This window comes from Sapajus apella, unplaced genomic scaffold, assembly GCF_009761245.1.
Source record: "Sapajus apella isolate SASKATOON/1434 unplaced genomic scaffold, GSC_monkey_1.0 scaffold77, whole genome shotgun sequence".
Lineage (NCBI taxonomy): Eukaryota > Metazoa > Chordata > Mammalia > Primates > Cebidae > Sapajus > Sapajus apella.
In genome coordinates, this window is record NW_022437017.1 from 1,132,271 (window position 1) to 1,146,949 (window position 14,679).

The following is a 14,679-nucleotide window of genomic DNA, read 5'->3' on the forward strand; positions in this document are numbered from 1 at the left end:
TTTTTTTTGAGACGGAGTTTCACTCATGTTACCCAGGCTGGAGTGCAATGGCGCGATCTCGGCTCACCGCAACCTCCACCTCCTGGGTTCAGGCAATTCTCCTGCCTCAGCCTCCTGAGTAGCTGGGATTACAGGCACGCACCACCATGCCCAACTAATTTTTTGTATTTTTAGTAGAGACGGGGTTTCACCATGTTGACCAGGATGGTCTCGATCTCTTTTCCTCGTGATCCACCCGCCTCGGCCTCCCAAAGTGCTGGGATTACAGGCTTGAGCCACCGCGCCCGGCCCAGCCCTGCGTTTTCTATCCCCTGTATCTACCCTAAACTGCATCTGATCGCTTCTTCGAACTCCATGGACTAAACCACCAGCACAGAAACCTGCTCTTCCGTCTCCAGGCTCCTGCCTTCCCCAATCCCCTTTTCCCAAATCTGTCCTCCCTGTAGAAGCCACCAGAGGGCGCCTGTGTGCACCTGAATCCGGCCCCCTCCCTCCTACACTGGGAACGTTCCCTGGCTCCTAGCTCAAAAGGGGAAAAGTCAAAGCTCTCTACGGGTCCCCTTGGACTCCTCACTCCATCTCAGCTTACTAGGCTGTGCCAAAAATATGTCCTCAGCCTGGATCAAACATCCCAAATCTTCTCCAACTCCTGCTTGTCATCCATCTCAGACTTTCCTGATCTCCTGTATAAAACAGCTTCCGCAGCCAGCCAGCGTGGTGGCTCACGCCTGTAATCCCAGCACTTTGGGAGGCTGAAGTGGCTGAATCATCTGAAGTCAAAAGTTCGAGACCAGTTTGACCAACATGGTGAAACCCTGTCTCTACTAAAAATAAAAAAATCAACTGGGTGTGGTGGTATGTGCCTGTAATCCCAGCTACCCAGGAGGCTGAGGCATGAGAATTGCTTGAAACTGGGAGGCGGAGGTTGTGTGAGCCAAGACCACTCCACTGTACTCCAGCCTAGGTGACAGAGGGAGACTCTGTCTCAAAAAAAGGAAAAGGAACAAAAAAAGGAAAAAAAATCCCCCTCTCTGCTTTTGAGGGGTATTGTCTCCCAATGTCACACAATGTCAGGGCTGGATTTAAACCTAGGTCCATGGGACTCTGCACAGCTGCATTTGGGGTAGCCTAGGCTTTTGTAGTTTTAAATTTGTATTTATTTATTTTTCTGAGACAGAGTCTCACTCTGTCACCCAGGCTGGAGTGTAGCAGTGTGATCTCTGCTCACTCACTGCAACCTCCACCTCCTGGAGGTTCAAGCAATTTTCCTGCCCCAGCTTCCTGAGTAGCTAGGATTACAGATGTGCACCACCATGACCGGCTAAGCTTTGCATTTTCAGTAGAGACGGGGTTTCACCATGTTGGCCAGGCTGGTCTAGAACTCCTTAACTCGTGATCCGCCCGCCTTCGCCTCCCAAAGTGTTGGGACTACAGGCATGAGCCACTGTGCCCTGCAACTTCAGACTTTTCTTTATACCTAGAGGAGACCAACCATACCATGCATTGGATTGCCATGAGGCTCCATGAATAACCTCAGAGAGGCCACCAGGTCAGCCTGAATCCTTTGTCACCATTCTGAGGGGCTGTCACAACTGAGACCAAAGGCAGCATGGGCCAGGCCAGGACATAACCCGGAGGGGCCTACCTGCGGCCACATGACAGCCCAACAAGGTTGCCACCTTCTTTCTTTTTTTTTTTTTTTGAGATGGAGTTTCGCTCTTGTTACCCAGGCTGGAGTGCAATGGCGCGATCTCGGCTCACCGCAGCCTCCGCCTCCTGGGTTCAGGCAATTCTCCTGCCTCAGCCTCCTGAGTAGCTAGGATTACGGGCACACGCCACCATGCCCGGCTAATTTTTTGTATTTTTAGTAGAGACGGGGTTTCACCATGTTGACCAGGATGGTCTCGATCTCTTGACCTCGTGATCCACCCGCCTCGGCCTCCCAAAGTGCTGGGATTACAGGCGTGAGCCACCGCGCCCGGCTGGTTGCCACCTTCAATGCCCACACCCCTGGGGATTTTTCAGAGCTAACTCTTGGTTCACTAATGAGTTCCTGTTCAGTGATTCTGGGCTTTTCCTAGCCCCCCACAACTCAGAGATGGCAGGTCAACTTAGCCTCCTGGTGCCCCCTGAGCCCGTCCCATCCTCCAGGTAGGATGGTCAGCAGAAAACTGCTTCCAAGACAAAGAACCACTCACCGGGGAGATGGTAAACAGGGAGTTATCGAAGGACATGTCTGAAACAGAAAGAGAAAGAAAACCCAGGACTGGGACCAGTTGTAACTTCCCTGCTCTCTGCTGTCCCCATGCCTCCCCCCAGCCCACAGGGAAGCAATTGGGGTTCAACTCCCAGCATCCTCTCCAGCACCCTTCCAACCCATTCTGTATGGTGAACTGTTCACACCTAAAAACTAAACCACGTCAGCCAGGTGTGGTGACTCACACCTGTAATCCCAGCACTTTGGGAGGCCAAGGTGGGTAGATCACCTGAGGTTGGGAGTTTGAGACCAGCCTGACCAACATGGAAAAACCCCATCTCTACTAAAAATACAAAATTACCCAGGTGGCATGGTGGTGCATGCCTGCAATCCCAGCTACTTGGGAGGCTGAGGCAGAAGAATCACTTGAACCCAGGAGGCAGAGGTTGCGGTGAGCTGAGATTGCACCTTTGCACTCCAGCCTGGGCAACAAGAGTGAAACTATGCCTCAAAAAAAAGCAAAACCAGGCTGGGTGTGGTGGCTCACGCCTGTAATCCAGGCACTTTGGAGGCCAAGGCGGGCGGATCACCTGAGGTCGGGAGTTCAAGACCAGCCTGACCAACATGGTGAAACCCCATAAAAAAAAATTGAAAAAGGAATGAAAAAAAAACAAAACAAAACTGAACCACGTTCTTCTACACAAAGCCTTCCTAAGGGGATCTCTCATGGCCTTGGGAAAATGGGTGTCTTCAGAAGGAGCACCTGCCAGCTCCTCCATCTCCTCCCCACCCTGATCTCCTCTAATTGCTCCATCACCCATTTTTTCCTTGTTTTTGAGAAGGAGTCTCCCACTGTCACCCAGGCTGGAGTGCAGTGGCACAATGTTGGCTCACTGCAACCTCTGTCTCCCGGGTTCAAGCGATTCTCCTGCCTTGGCATCCCAATAGCTGAGATTACAGGCATAAGCTATCACGACCAGCTAATTTTTGTATTTTTAGTAGAGACAGGGTTTCATCATGTTGAACAGGCTGGTCTCAAACTCCTGGTCTCAAGAGATCTGCCTACCTCAGCCTCCCAAAGTGTTGGGATTACAGGTGTGAGCTACCACACCAGGACTCCATCACCCATTCTTGTAGGTCTCTGCTTAATCATCACTTCTAGACAGGCGAGGTGGCTCACGCCTGTAATCCAAATGCTTTGGAAGGCCAAGGAGGGAGGACTACAACACAATTTTTTTTCTCTACAAAAAAAAAAAATTTAAAAATTAGCTGAGTGTGGTGCTGTGCACCTGTGGTCCCAGCTACTCAGGAGGCCGAGAGGGGAGGATCACTTAATCCTAGGAGGTCAAGGCTGCAGTCAACTATGACTGCGCCACTGCACTCCTCTCTGGGTGACAGAGCAAGACTCTTTGTCTCAAAAAAAAAAAAAAAAAAAAAGTCCAGGCGAGTTGGCTCATGCCTGTAATCCTAGAACTTTGGGAGGCTGGCACGGGTGGATCACATGAAGTCAGGAATTTGAGACCAGCCTGGCCAACATGGTGAAACCTCACCTCTGCTAAAAATACAAAAATTAGCCAGGCATGGTGATGTGTGCCTGTAATCCCAGCTACTTGGGAGGCTGAGGCAGGAGAATCGCTTGAACCCGAGAATGAAAGGTTGCGGTGAGCTGAGATCGTGCCATTGCACTCCAGCCTGGGCAACAGAGCAAGACTCCATCTCAAAAAAAAAAAAAAAAAACAAAAACCATCACCTCCTCTGGGGACCAGACAGTCTGCTGTCACCATGGGGTGTTTCCCATTGGAGAATGGGCTTGTGGGCAGACAGCACATGTCTTAGTTATGACAGGACCCTCCTAGATCTTAGCACATAGTAAGTACTCAGTATGTTGGACCAGGAATAAAATACAGAGAATACCTTTCTCTGCTTGGGGTGCCTTCAAGAGAGCATCCTACATGACAGACTGGCTGCCTTTCTCTCCCTTGGGGAAGCTGGCAGAATGACATGTTCTGGAAGGCAAGAGGGGCCCAGGAGGCCCCGATATAAACATGGTCCTTTCCCCATGGAGCTGGCCATCCAGCAGAGGAAATGAGCATCAAACATATAGGCACCCAATGATCACTTAATTCTGTTTCATTTTTGTTTCTTTCTTCCTTTTGTTAAGATAGGGTCTCACAGAGTAGCTGGTATTACAATTATAGGCTTGCGCCACTACACCTGGCTAACGTTTAAGAATTTTTTTGTAAGGCCGGGCGCGGTGGCTCACGCCTGTAATCCCAGCACTTTGGGAGGCCGAGGCGGGTGGATCGCGAGGTCAAGAGATCAAGACCATCCTGGTCAACGTGGTGAAACCCCGTCTCTACTGAAACTACGAAAAATTAGCTGGGCATGGTGGCGCATGCCTTTAATCCCAGCTACTCAGGAGGCTGAGGCAGGAGAATTGCCTGAACCCAGGAGGCGGAGGTTGCGGTGAGCCGAGATCGCGCCATTGCACTCCAGTCTGGGTAACAGGAGCGAAACTCCGTCTCAAAAAAAAAAAAAAATTTTTTTTGTAGAGACAGGATTTCCATCATGCCATGTTGCCCAAGCTTGTCTCAAACTCCTGGGCTCCAGCGATCCTCCCACCTTAGCCTCCCAAAGTACCAGGATTACAGGTGTGAGCCACTAAGTCAGCCTAATTGTATTTCTATCAAAGGGTAGGAAGAATGGTGGGTCCTAGGGTCATGTAAGTGCAGCCACAGACCCTGTCTAGGGAGTCAGGGAAGGCTTCCCAGAGGAGGTGGCGAGGGTGTGTTTTGACCCTCAAGGGAACAAGCAGTCACAGAAGTTTGATTGGCATGTGATGAGACCTGATGGCATTTGGAGGTGTAATCCTGTCCCCACCAGGGTCAGGAGTGTGGAGGTACACACCTGTGGTGTCGAAGTTAATCTGGGCCCAGCAGGATTCTCCATCTCTGCAAAGGAATTCAGGAGAAAGTAACAGAGGCCAGGGCTGCCCCTTGAGTCAGGAGCCTTGACTGGGAAATCCCTGGCCCCAGACCACACCTAAAACATCACCTTTGCTCCCCACCCACTGACCCATGGGTCTTCCCCAAGGAAAGCAGTGACATCCTGGTATCTGGAGCTACCACACTTTGTGACCACCCCTTGGCTGGGGAAAGAAAAAAACAAGAAAATTCTCTTGGGTCCCACGCAGTGGCTCACGCCTATAATCCCAGCACTTTGGGAGGCCAAGGCGGGTGGGTCACTTGAGGTCAGGAGTTCAAGACCAGCGTGGACAACATGGTGAAACCCTGTCTCTACTAAAAATACAAAAATTACTCGGGTGTGGTGCCACGTGCCTGTAGTCCCAGCTACTCAGGAGGCTGAGGCAGGAGAATTGCTTGAACCCAGGAGGCAGAGGTTGCAGTAAGCCGAGATAGTGACACTGTACTCCAGCCTGGCAACAGAGCGAGATTCCGTCTAAAAACAAAAATTGTCGCCGAGCGTGGTGGCTCACGCCTGTAATCCTAGCACTTTGGGAGGCCAAGGCGGGTGGATCACAAGGTCAGGAGTTCAAGACCAGCCTGGCCAAAATGGTAAAACCCTGTCTTTTTTTTTTTTTTTTTTTTGAGACGAAGTTTCACTCACGTTACCCAGGCTGGAGTGCAATGGCGCGATCTTGGCTCACCGCAACCTCCGCCTCCTGGGTTCAGGCAATTCTCCTGCCTCAGCCTCCTGAGTAGCTGGGATTACAGGCACGCACCACCATGCCCAGCTAATTTTTTTTTTTTGTATTTTTAGTAGAGACGGGGTTTCACCATGTTGACCAGGATGGTCTCGATCTCTTGACCTCGTGATCCACCCGCCTCGGCCTCCCAAAGTGCTGGGATTACAGGCTTGAGCCACCGCGCCCGGCCTAAAACCCTGTCTTTAATAAAAATAGAAAAATTAGCCAGGCGCGGTGGCTCACACCTGTAATCCTAGCACCTTGGGAGGCTGAGGCAGGCAGATCACAAGGTTGCGAGATTGAGCCCATCCTGGCCAACATGGTGAAACACCATCTCTACTAAAAATACAAAAAAATTAGCTGGGTGTGGTGGCATGTGCCTGCAGTCCCAGCTACTCAGGAGGCTGAGGCAGAAGAATCGCTTGAACCTGGGAGGCAGAGGTTGCAGTGAGCTGAGATAGCAAGATAGTGCCATTACCCTCCAGCCTGGTGACACAGTGAGACTCTGTCTCAAAAAAAAAAAAAAAAAATTAGCCGAGCACAGTGGCAGGCACCTGTAATCCCAGCTACTCAGGAGGCTGAGGTAGAAGAATCGCTTGAACCAGGGAGGCAGAGGTTTCAGTGAGCCAAGATCACACCACTGCACTCCAGCCTGGGCGACAGACCAAGACTCTGTCTAAAAATAATAACAATAATAAAAATTCTCTTGGGTAGGCAGCCCACAGCCAGGTAAAGATGGATTCGATCCCCAGAGCAGGTCTTCACCACCAGGCAGCAGGGTGAAGAAGAGAGAAAGCACTCTCAGAGGAGAGAAACTAAGGCCGGGGCCAGTTAGGACATCCTGGCGCCCAGGAACCTGGGCCACTGCCTACAGTGTCATTGGGCAGCGCACAACCCCAGGGACATTCATTAGAAATTGACTGTGGGTATCTAGAGTGACTATGACCGTTTTCTGGCAGCTGGAGGTAAAGGGGTGTGGGGAAGGGCCTCTCCCTGGGCAAACTGCTCACTCTGTGACCAAATACTGAGCCTCAGTCCTCTCATCTGCAAAATGGGGCTATTCATAGTGCCTGTTTCCAGGGTTGCCATGAGGATAAGGAGCTCCAGCTTCAGGGAGTCCTAGCACAGTCATCCAGCACACAATAGGCACTTAATACATGGCACCTGTTCCTATTATGCAGCATGGCCACCAGGAGGTGCTGTTTAAGAGGGGGCGTGGAGTGCCCACTCTGCCAGGGAAGTGTCCTTCTGTCCCCAAACCACACTCACAAGGTCTCCGGGGATGGTCTCACCTTTTCTTCTGTAAATTTTTGAGTTTAACTGGAACAGAAAAGAAAAGCGCATGTGTTAGATTTTGGTCCTAATTGCATCTGGCAATGTCTGGGTTTTTTGTTTTTTTGACACAGTCTCACTCTGTCACCCAGGCTGGAGCAAGATCTTGGCTCACTGCAACTTCTGCCCCTTGGATTTAAGCGATTCCCCTGAGTCAGCCTCCCAAGTAGCTGGGATTATCAACGCAAACCATAACGCCTGGCAAATTTTTGTATTTTTACTGGAGACAGCGTTTTGCCATGTTGGCCAGATTGGTCTTGCAGTCCTGACCTCAAGTGACCCACCCGCCTCAGCCTTCCAAAGTGCTGGGATTACAGGCGTGAGCCACCACACCTGGCCTGGAAGGCCTCAGATGTCTTTCTTTTTTTATCTTTTTTTTTGAGATGGAGTCTCGCTCTGTCAGTGCAACCACCACCTCCTAGGTTCAAGCGATTCTTCTGCCTCACCCTCCCAAGTACCTGGGACTATAGGTGTGCACCACAACACCCAGCTAATTTTTGTATTTTTAGTAGAGATGGGGTTTCACCATATAGGCCAGGCTGGTCTGGAACTCCTGACCTCATGATCTGCCTGCCTCGTCCTCTCAAAGTGCTTGGATTACAGGCGTGAGCCACAGCACATGGCAAGGCCTCAGATTTATAAACCCACCCCCACTCCGTTTATTTGCAACCCAGATTTGCCTCTCCTCAGGCAAATTTGCACCCAACACAAGAACTACTGCAAACATTTATTTTTATTTTTTATATTTCAAAGGTACTGCAAATTAAAATGTTTCTTTTTTTTTTTACATGTGCAGGTTTGTTATATAAGTAAAAAAATAAAAATAAAAATTTCCTTTTCAATTACAAGAATAATAGCTGTCAGTAAAAACATCAAACAAGGGGCAAGCATGTAAAATTGGTTTTCTTTAAAAATATTAATTTCAGGCTGGGCTCGGTGGCTCACACCTGTAATCTCAGCACTTTGGGAGGTAGAGGCAGATAGCTCATGATGTCAGGAGTTCGAGACTAGCCTGGCCAACATAGTGAAACCCCGTCTCTACTAAAAATACAAAAATTAGCCAGTTGTGGTGGCGCATGCCTATAATCCCAGCTACTCAGGAAGCTGAGGAAGGAGAATCGCTTGAACCTGGGAGGTTGCGGTTACAGTTGTGGTTGCAGTGAGCCAAGATCGCCCCACTGTACTTCAGCCTGGGTGACACAGAGCAAGACACTGTCTCCAAAAAAAAAAAAAAAAAAAAACATATATATATATATATGTATATATGTGTGTATATATACATATGTGTGTATATATACACACATACATATATATAGGGCTGGGCATGGTGGCACATGCCTGTAATCCCAGCATTTTAGGAGGCTGAGGCAGGAGGATCACTTGAGCCCAGGAGTTCAAGACTAGCCTGGGCAACATAGCAAGACCCTATCTCAACGAAAAATATTTTTTAAAAATTAGCTAGGGTCGGGCGTGGTGGCTCACACCTGTAATCCAAGCACTTTGGAGGCCAAGGTGGGCGGATCACCTAAGGTCAGGAGTTCAAGACCAGCCTGACCAACATGGTGAAACCCTATCTTAAAAAAGAAAGAAAAATAAATAAATAAAAATTAGCTAGGTGTGGTGGTGTACACCTGTGGTCCCAGCACTTTCAGGAGGCTGAGGTGGGAGGATTGCTTGAGCCCAGGAGTTGCCCAGCCTGGGTAACATGGCAAGACCCTGTCTGTAAAAAAATAAAATAAATAAATAAATAAATAATTAGCTGGATGTGGTGGCATGTACCTGTGGTCCCAGCTACTTGGGAGGCTGAGGCAGGAGAACTGCTTGAGCCCAGGAGGTCAAGGATGCAGTGAGCAATGATACTGCCATTGCACTCCAGCTTGGGTGACAGAGTGAGTCTCCACATAAAAAATTTTAAGGCCAGACACTGTGGCTCATGCCTGTATTCCCTGCACTTTGGAAAGCCGAGGTGGGTGAATCATCTGAGGTCAGGAGTTCGAGACCAGCCTGGTCAACAAGGCAAAACCCCATCTCTACTAAAAATACAAAAATTAGCCAGGCATGGTGGCGCATGCCAGTAATCCCAGCTACTCAGGAGGCTGAGGCAGGAGAACTGCCTGAACCTTGAAGGTGGAGGTTGCAGTGAGCCAAGATCGTGCCACTGCACTCCAGCCTGTGTGACAGAGCGAGACTTCATCTCAAAAATAATAAATGAATAAATAATGTTAAAATGGGTGTGATGGACAAATTACTGAACCTCAAAACAAAATGGTGTAAGTGTATGAATGTAAGCACATTTTCCACCTTCCAGAAGTTGCAATCTGGCAACTGGTATGCCGTGTGTGTGTGTTTTTTTAGACGAAGTTTTTACTCTCGTTGTCCAGGCTAGAGTGCAATAGAGATCTCGGCTCACTGCAACCTCCACTCCCCGGGTTCAAGTGATTCTTCTGCCTCAGCTTCCCGAGTAGCTGGGATTATAGGCATCTGCTACCATGCCTGGCTAATTTTGTATTCTTAGTAGAGATGGGGTTTCTCCATGTTGGTTAGGCTGGTCTCAAACTCCTGACCTCAGGTGATCCACCCGCCTCAGCCTCCCAAAGTGCTGGAAATACAGGCGTGAACCACCCCACCCGGCCCGGCCCAGGCCATGCCACACTTTCTTTGCATGCTGTTACCTTTTCTGACCACGAGGGCAACAGCCACCAGCCCAGCGAGGAGGAGGAGGGCACCAGCCAGACTCAGGGAGAGTGCCAAGATCCAAGTGGGCACTGGAGAAAAATCAGAAAAGAGAGTAGGGAGGTCAGTGTCATCTCTCCAGATTACCTTTGCGTAGCTAGCCCTTACCCCAAAACCACCAACAAGGAATATGAATGCAGTTGGACCCAGGAGATTTAGCAAACTTTGTGTCTGGCCAATTAGTATATCCCCTCCCCCTGGCTATTGTGATTGGGTCAGGATGAGCATGTAACCCCAGTGGAGCCAATGAGAGCTAACTCTGGGACTTTGGCAGGACCACTGGGAAAAGAGGTTTACTCCTCAGGCTAGCATTGCATTCCTAGGATAGATACCTTAGGCCAGGAGTGGTGATTCATGCCTGTTACCCCAACACTTTGGGAGGCTTGGTGGAGGGGGTATCACTTGAGAACAGGAGCTCAAGACCAGCCTAGCCAATACAAGGAAATTCCATCTCTATTAAAAATATAAATAATTGGTAGGACTCGGTGGGTCACGCCTGTAATCCCAGCACTTTGGGAGGCTGAGGCAGGCAGATCACAAGGTCAGGAGATAGAGACCATCCTGGCTAACACGGTGAAACCCCATCTCTACTAAAAATACAAAAAATTAGCCGGGAGTGGTGGCACACGCCTGTAGTCCCAGCTGCTCAGGAGACTGAGGCAGGAGAATCTCTTGAGCTTGAGAGGCGCAGGTTGCAGTGAGCCAAGATTGCTCCACTGCACTGCTGTCTTGGTGACAGAGCCAAACTCTGTTTCAAAAAAAAAAAAGAGAGAATATATATCTGAAGCTGCAGGGCATAATCTTCCCACCATGTAGGGGAGAAACCACCTGAGAATAAGACAGAAAAAAGAGGAGCTGAGAGGACAAATGCTTTCTGTCATTTTTCATCACCTACATCCAGCCATATCTGAAGTCAGCCATGTAAACTGACTTCAGCTCAGTGAACCAACAAATCCCCTCTTGTTAGTAGGGCCAGTTTGAGTCGGGTTTTTCATTACTTGCAGTCCGGGTGCCAGTGGTCAGATGACATTCACCCCTAGCCCAACGGTAGACCCTGAGATCCACCCAGAAGCCAGCCACACAGGCATGGGAGTGGCAGTTCCAGAGTCACCTTCTCAGCAAAGGACTCGGCTTCCCCTTCCTGGAGAGAGAGGCGATACCCTGACCCCAGGGGAGGCCAGGAGCTAAGCCAGGAGAGGGAAGAAGACAGGCACTTGGTATTCTCACAATGTCAGGCCTTGTTCACTGATTCGTCTGGGGCAGAAGGGGTGCTGTCAGCTCCCACTCCAAGACCACAAGGCCAAGGTGAGAGAAGGGGCCTTTGATGGAGGAGCCAGCAGCATGGAAGGACAGAGAACTGCTCTGTCATCACCTCACGTAGGCCCTGGCTGGCAACAAGATACTTTTTTTTTTTTTGAGATGGAGTCTCGCTCTATCGCCATGCTGGGGTGCAGTGATGCAATCTTGGCTCACTGCAACCCCCACTTCCTGGGTGGAAACAATTCTCCTGCCTCAACCTCCTGAGTAGCTGAGACTATAGTTTTGAGCCATGCACCCAGCTGATTTTTGTATTTTTAGTAGAGATGGGGTTTCACCATGTTGGCGAGGACAGTCTTGATCTCTTGACTTCGTGATCAACCCACCTCAGCCTCCCAAAGTACTGGGATTACAGGCATGAGCCACTGTGCCTGGCCCAAGATTCTTTATTGCAGTGAGAAAGTTCTTTTTATTTTTTATTTTATTTTTTTTTAGAGATAGGGTTTCAATTCAGTATGTTAGCCGGGATGGTCTCAATCTCCTGACCTTGTGATCTGCCCACCTCGGCCTCCGAAAGTGCTAGGATTACAGGCATGAGCCACTACGGCCTGAGAAATCTTTTTAAAAATTTTAAAAATCTTTTAAAAAACTTTTTGGCCATGCACGGTAGCTCACGCCTGTAATCCCAGCACTTTGGGAAGCCAAGGAGGGCGGATCACTTGAGGTCAGGAGTTCAAGACCAGCCTGGCAAACATGGTGAAACCCCATCTCTACTAAAAATACAAAAATTAGGGGCTGAGCATGGTGGCTTACACCTGTAATCCTAGCACTTTGGGAGGCTAAAGCAGGTGGATCACGAGGTCAGGAGTTCGAGACCATCCTGGCCAACATGGTAAAATCCCGTCTCTACTAAAAATACAAAATTTAGCTGGGTGTGGTGGCATGTGCCTGTAATTCCAGCCATGAGAGGCTGAGGCAAGAGAACCGCTTGAATCAGGGAGTTGAAGGTTGCAGTAAGCCGAGATTGCACCACTGCACTCCAGCCTGGTGACAGAGAGAGACTCCATCTCAAAAAAAAACAAAATTAGTCTCAGTCACTGAGCCGCTGCCGAGGACTCAGCAGCTTCCCCCTTGAGCCCCCTTGCTTCCCGACGTTCCATCTCCCCTGCCTGCCTTCTCCCGCCGTGGCCTTCCGCAGGCCGAGGGAAAGGAATCGTATCGTATGTCCACTATGCAGAACGTCCACTCTTTTGACCCCTTTGCTGATGCAGGTAAGGGTGATGACCTGCTTCCTGCTGGCACTGAGGATTATATCCATATAAGAAGTCAACAGAGAAACAGCAGGAAGACCCTTACTACTGTCCAAGGGATCGCTGATGATTACGATAAAAAGAAACTAGTGAAGGCATTTAAGAAGAAGTTTGCCTGCAATGGTACTATAATTGAGCATCCAGAATATGGAGAATTCATTCAGCTACAGGGTGACCAACTCAAGAACATATGCCAGGTCCCCCCAGAGATTGCATTGCCTAAGGACAATCAGCTGAAGGTTCATGGGTTTTAAGTGCTCGTGGCTCACGGAAGCTTAAGTGAGGATTTCCTTGCAATGAGTAGAATTTCCCTTCTGTCCCTTGTCACAAGTTTAAAAACTTCATAGCTTATATAATGTAACCATTTGGGGTCTGCTTTTAACTTGGACTAGTGTAACTCTTTCATGCAATAAACTGAAAAGAGCCATAAAAAAAAAATTAGCCAAGCATGGTGGCCTGTACCTGTAGTCTCAGCTACTCAGGAGGCTGAGGAGGAGAATCCTTTAAGCCTCAGAGGTGGAGGTTGCAGTGAGCCAAGATTGTGCCACTACACTCCAAAAAAATTTTTTTTTTACATACAGGGTCTCGTTCTGTCATCCGGGCTGGAGTGCAGTGATGCCATCATGGCTCACTATATCCTCTACCACCCCGGCTTAAGTGATTCTCCTGCCTCAGCCTACTGGCACATGCCACCAAACTCCAATAATTTAAAAAAAAATGTAGGGCTGGGCGGGGTGGCTCACGCCTGTAATCCCAGCACTTTGGGAGGCCAAGGTGGGTGGATCATGAGGTCAAGAGATCAAGACCATCCTGGTCAACATGGTGAAACCCCGTCTCTACTAAAAATACAAAACATTAGCTGGGCGTGGTGGCGTGTGCCTGTAGTCCCAGCGACTCAGGAGGCTGAGGCAGGAGAATTGCCTGAACCCAGGAGGCAGAGGTTGCGGTGAGCCAAGATTGCGCCATTGCACTCCAGCCTGGGTGACATGAGTGAAACTTCGTCTCAAAAAAAAAAAAAAAATGTGGAGAAGCCAGGCACAGTGGCTCATGCCTGTAATTCCAGTAATTTGGGAGGCTAAGGTGAGCAGATCGCCTGAGGTCAGGAGTTTCAGACCAGCCCGGCCAACATGGTGAAACCCCATCTCTACTAAAATACAAAAATTAGCTGGGCATGGTGGCGCACCCCTGTAATACCAGCTACTTGGGAGGCTGAGGCAGAAGAATCACTTGCACCCTGGAGGTGGAGATTGCAGTGAGCCAAGATGAAACCACTGCACTCCATCCTGAACAACAGAGCAGGATTCAGTCTCAAAAAAAAAAAAAAAAAACTGGTGGAGAGCCAGGTGCAGTGGTTCATGACTGTAATTCCAGTACTCTGGGAAGCTGAGTGGTAGGATCACTTGAGCTGAGTTCTAGACCAACCTGGACAACATAGTGAGACTCTGTCTTTATGAAAAATAGAAATATTAACCAGGCATGATTGTGCATGGCTGCAGTCCCAGCTATTAAGGAGGCTGAGAGGGGAGGACTGATGGAACCCAGGAAGTGGAGGCTGCAGTGAGCTGTGATTGTACCACTGCACTCTAGCCTGGTCAACAGAGCAAGATCCCCATCTAAAAAAAATTTAAATGGGCCAGGTGCTGTGGCTCACACCTGTAATTCCAGCACTTTGGGAGGCTGAGGCAGGTGGATCACTTGAGGTCAAGAGTTTGAGACCAGCCTGATCAACATGCAGAAACCCCATCTGTACCAAAAATACAAAATTAGCCAGGCATGGCAGTGTAGGCCTGTAATCCTAGTGACTTGGGAGGCTGAGACAGGAGAATTGCTTGAATCCAGTGGGCAGAGATTACATGAGCTGAGACCATGCCATTGCACTCCAGCCTAGAAAACAGAGCGAGACTCCATCTCTCAATAAAATAAAATAAGCAATTCTTTTTCTCTCTTGGAGACAGGGTCTCACTATGTTGCCTAGGCTAATCTTGAACTCCTTGGCTCAAGCAATCCTCCCTCCTCAGCCTCCCAAAGTCCTGGGCTTACAGGCTTGAGCCACTGTACACCTGGCCAGGAAAGCTGTGACTGATGGTGACACAGAAGGCCACCGAGAGCTCCTCCCTTCTAATTCTTTTTTTTTTTTTTTTTTT

The 14,679-nt window shown here is 49.3% G+C and overlaps 1 protein-coding gene and 1 pseudogene across 3 annotated transcripts in view; one reads left to right on the forward strand and one right to left on the reverse strand.

Annotated features, from left to right (window-relative positions):
• The window catches only part of CUNH19orf38 (chromosome unknown C19orf38 homolog), a 38,738-nt gene that overhangs the window by 5,623 nt on the left and 18,436 nt on the right, over positions 1–14,679 (reverse strand). For 2 of the 3 annotated variants that reach the window (XM_032251774.1, XM_032251773.1), the window contains 4 exons: positions 9,908–10,000; positions 7,196–7,223; positions 5,105–5,148; positions 2,199–2,236 (listed from right to left, as the gene is read on the reverse strand). In XM_032251774.1, coding sequence (XP_032107665.1) covers positions 2,199–2,236; positions 5,105–5,148; positions 7,196–7,223; positions 9,908–10,000 — 203 coding nt within the window. The remainder of the gene's footprint in view (positions 1–2,198; positions 2,237–5,104; positions 5,149–7,195; positions 7,224–9,907; positions 10,001–14,679) is intronic. The other variant, XM_032251775.1, reaches the window with a different exon arrangement.
• On the forward strand, positions 12,217–12,973 carry LOC116532549 (annotated as a pseudogene).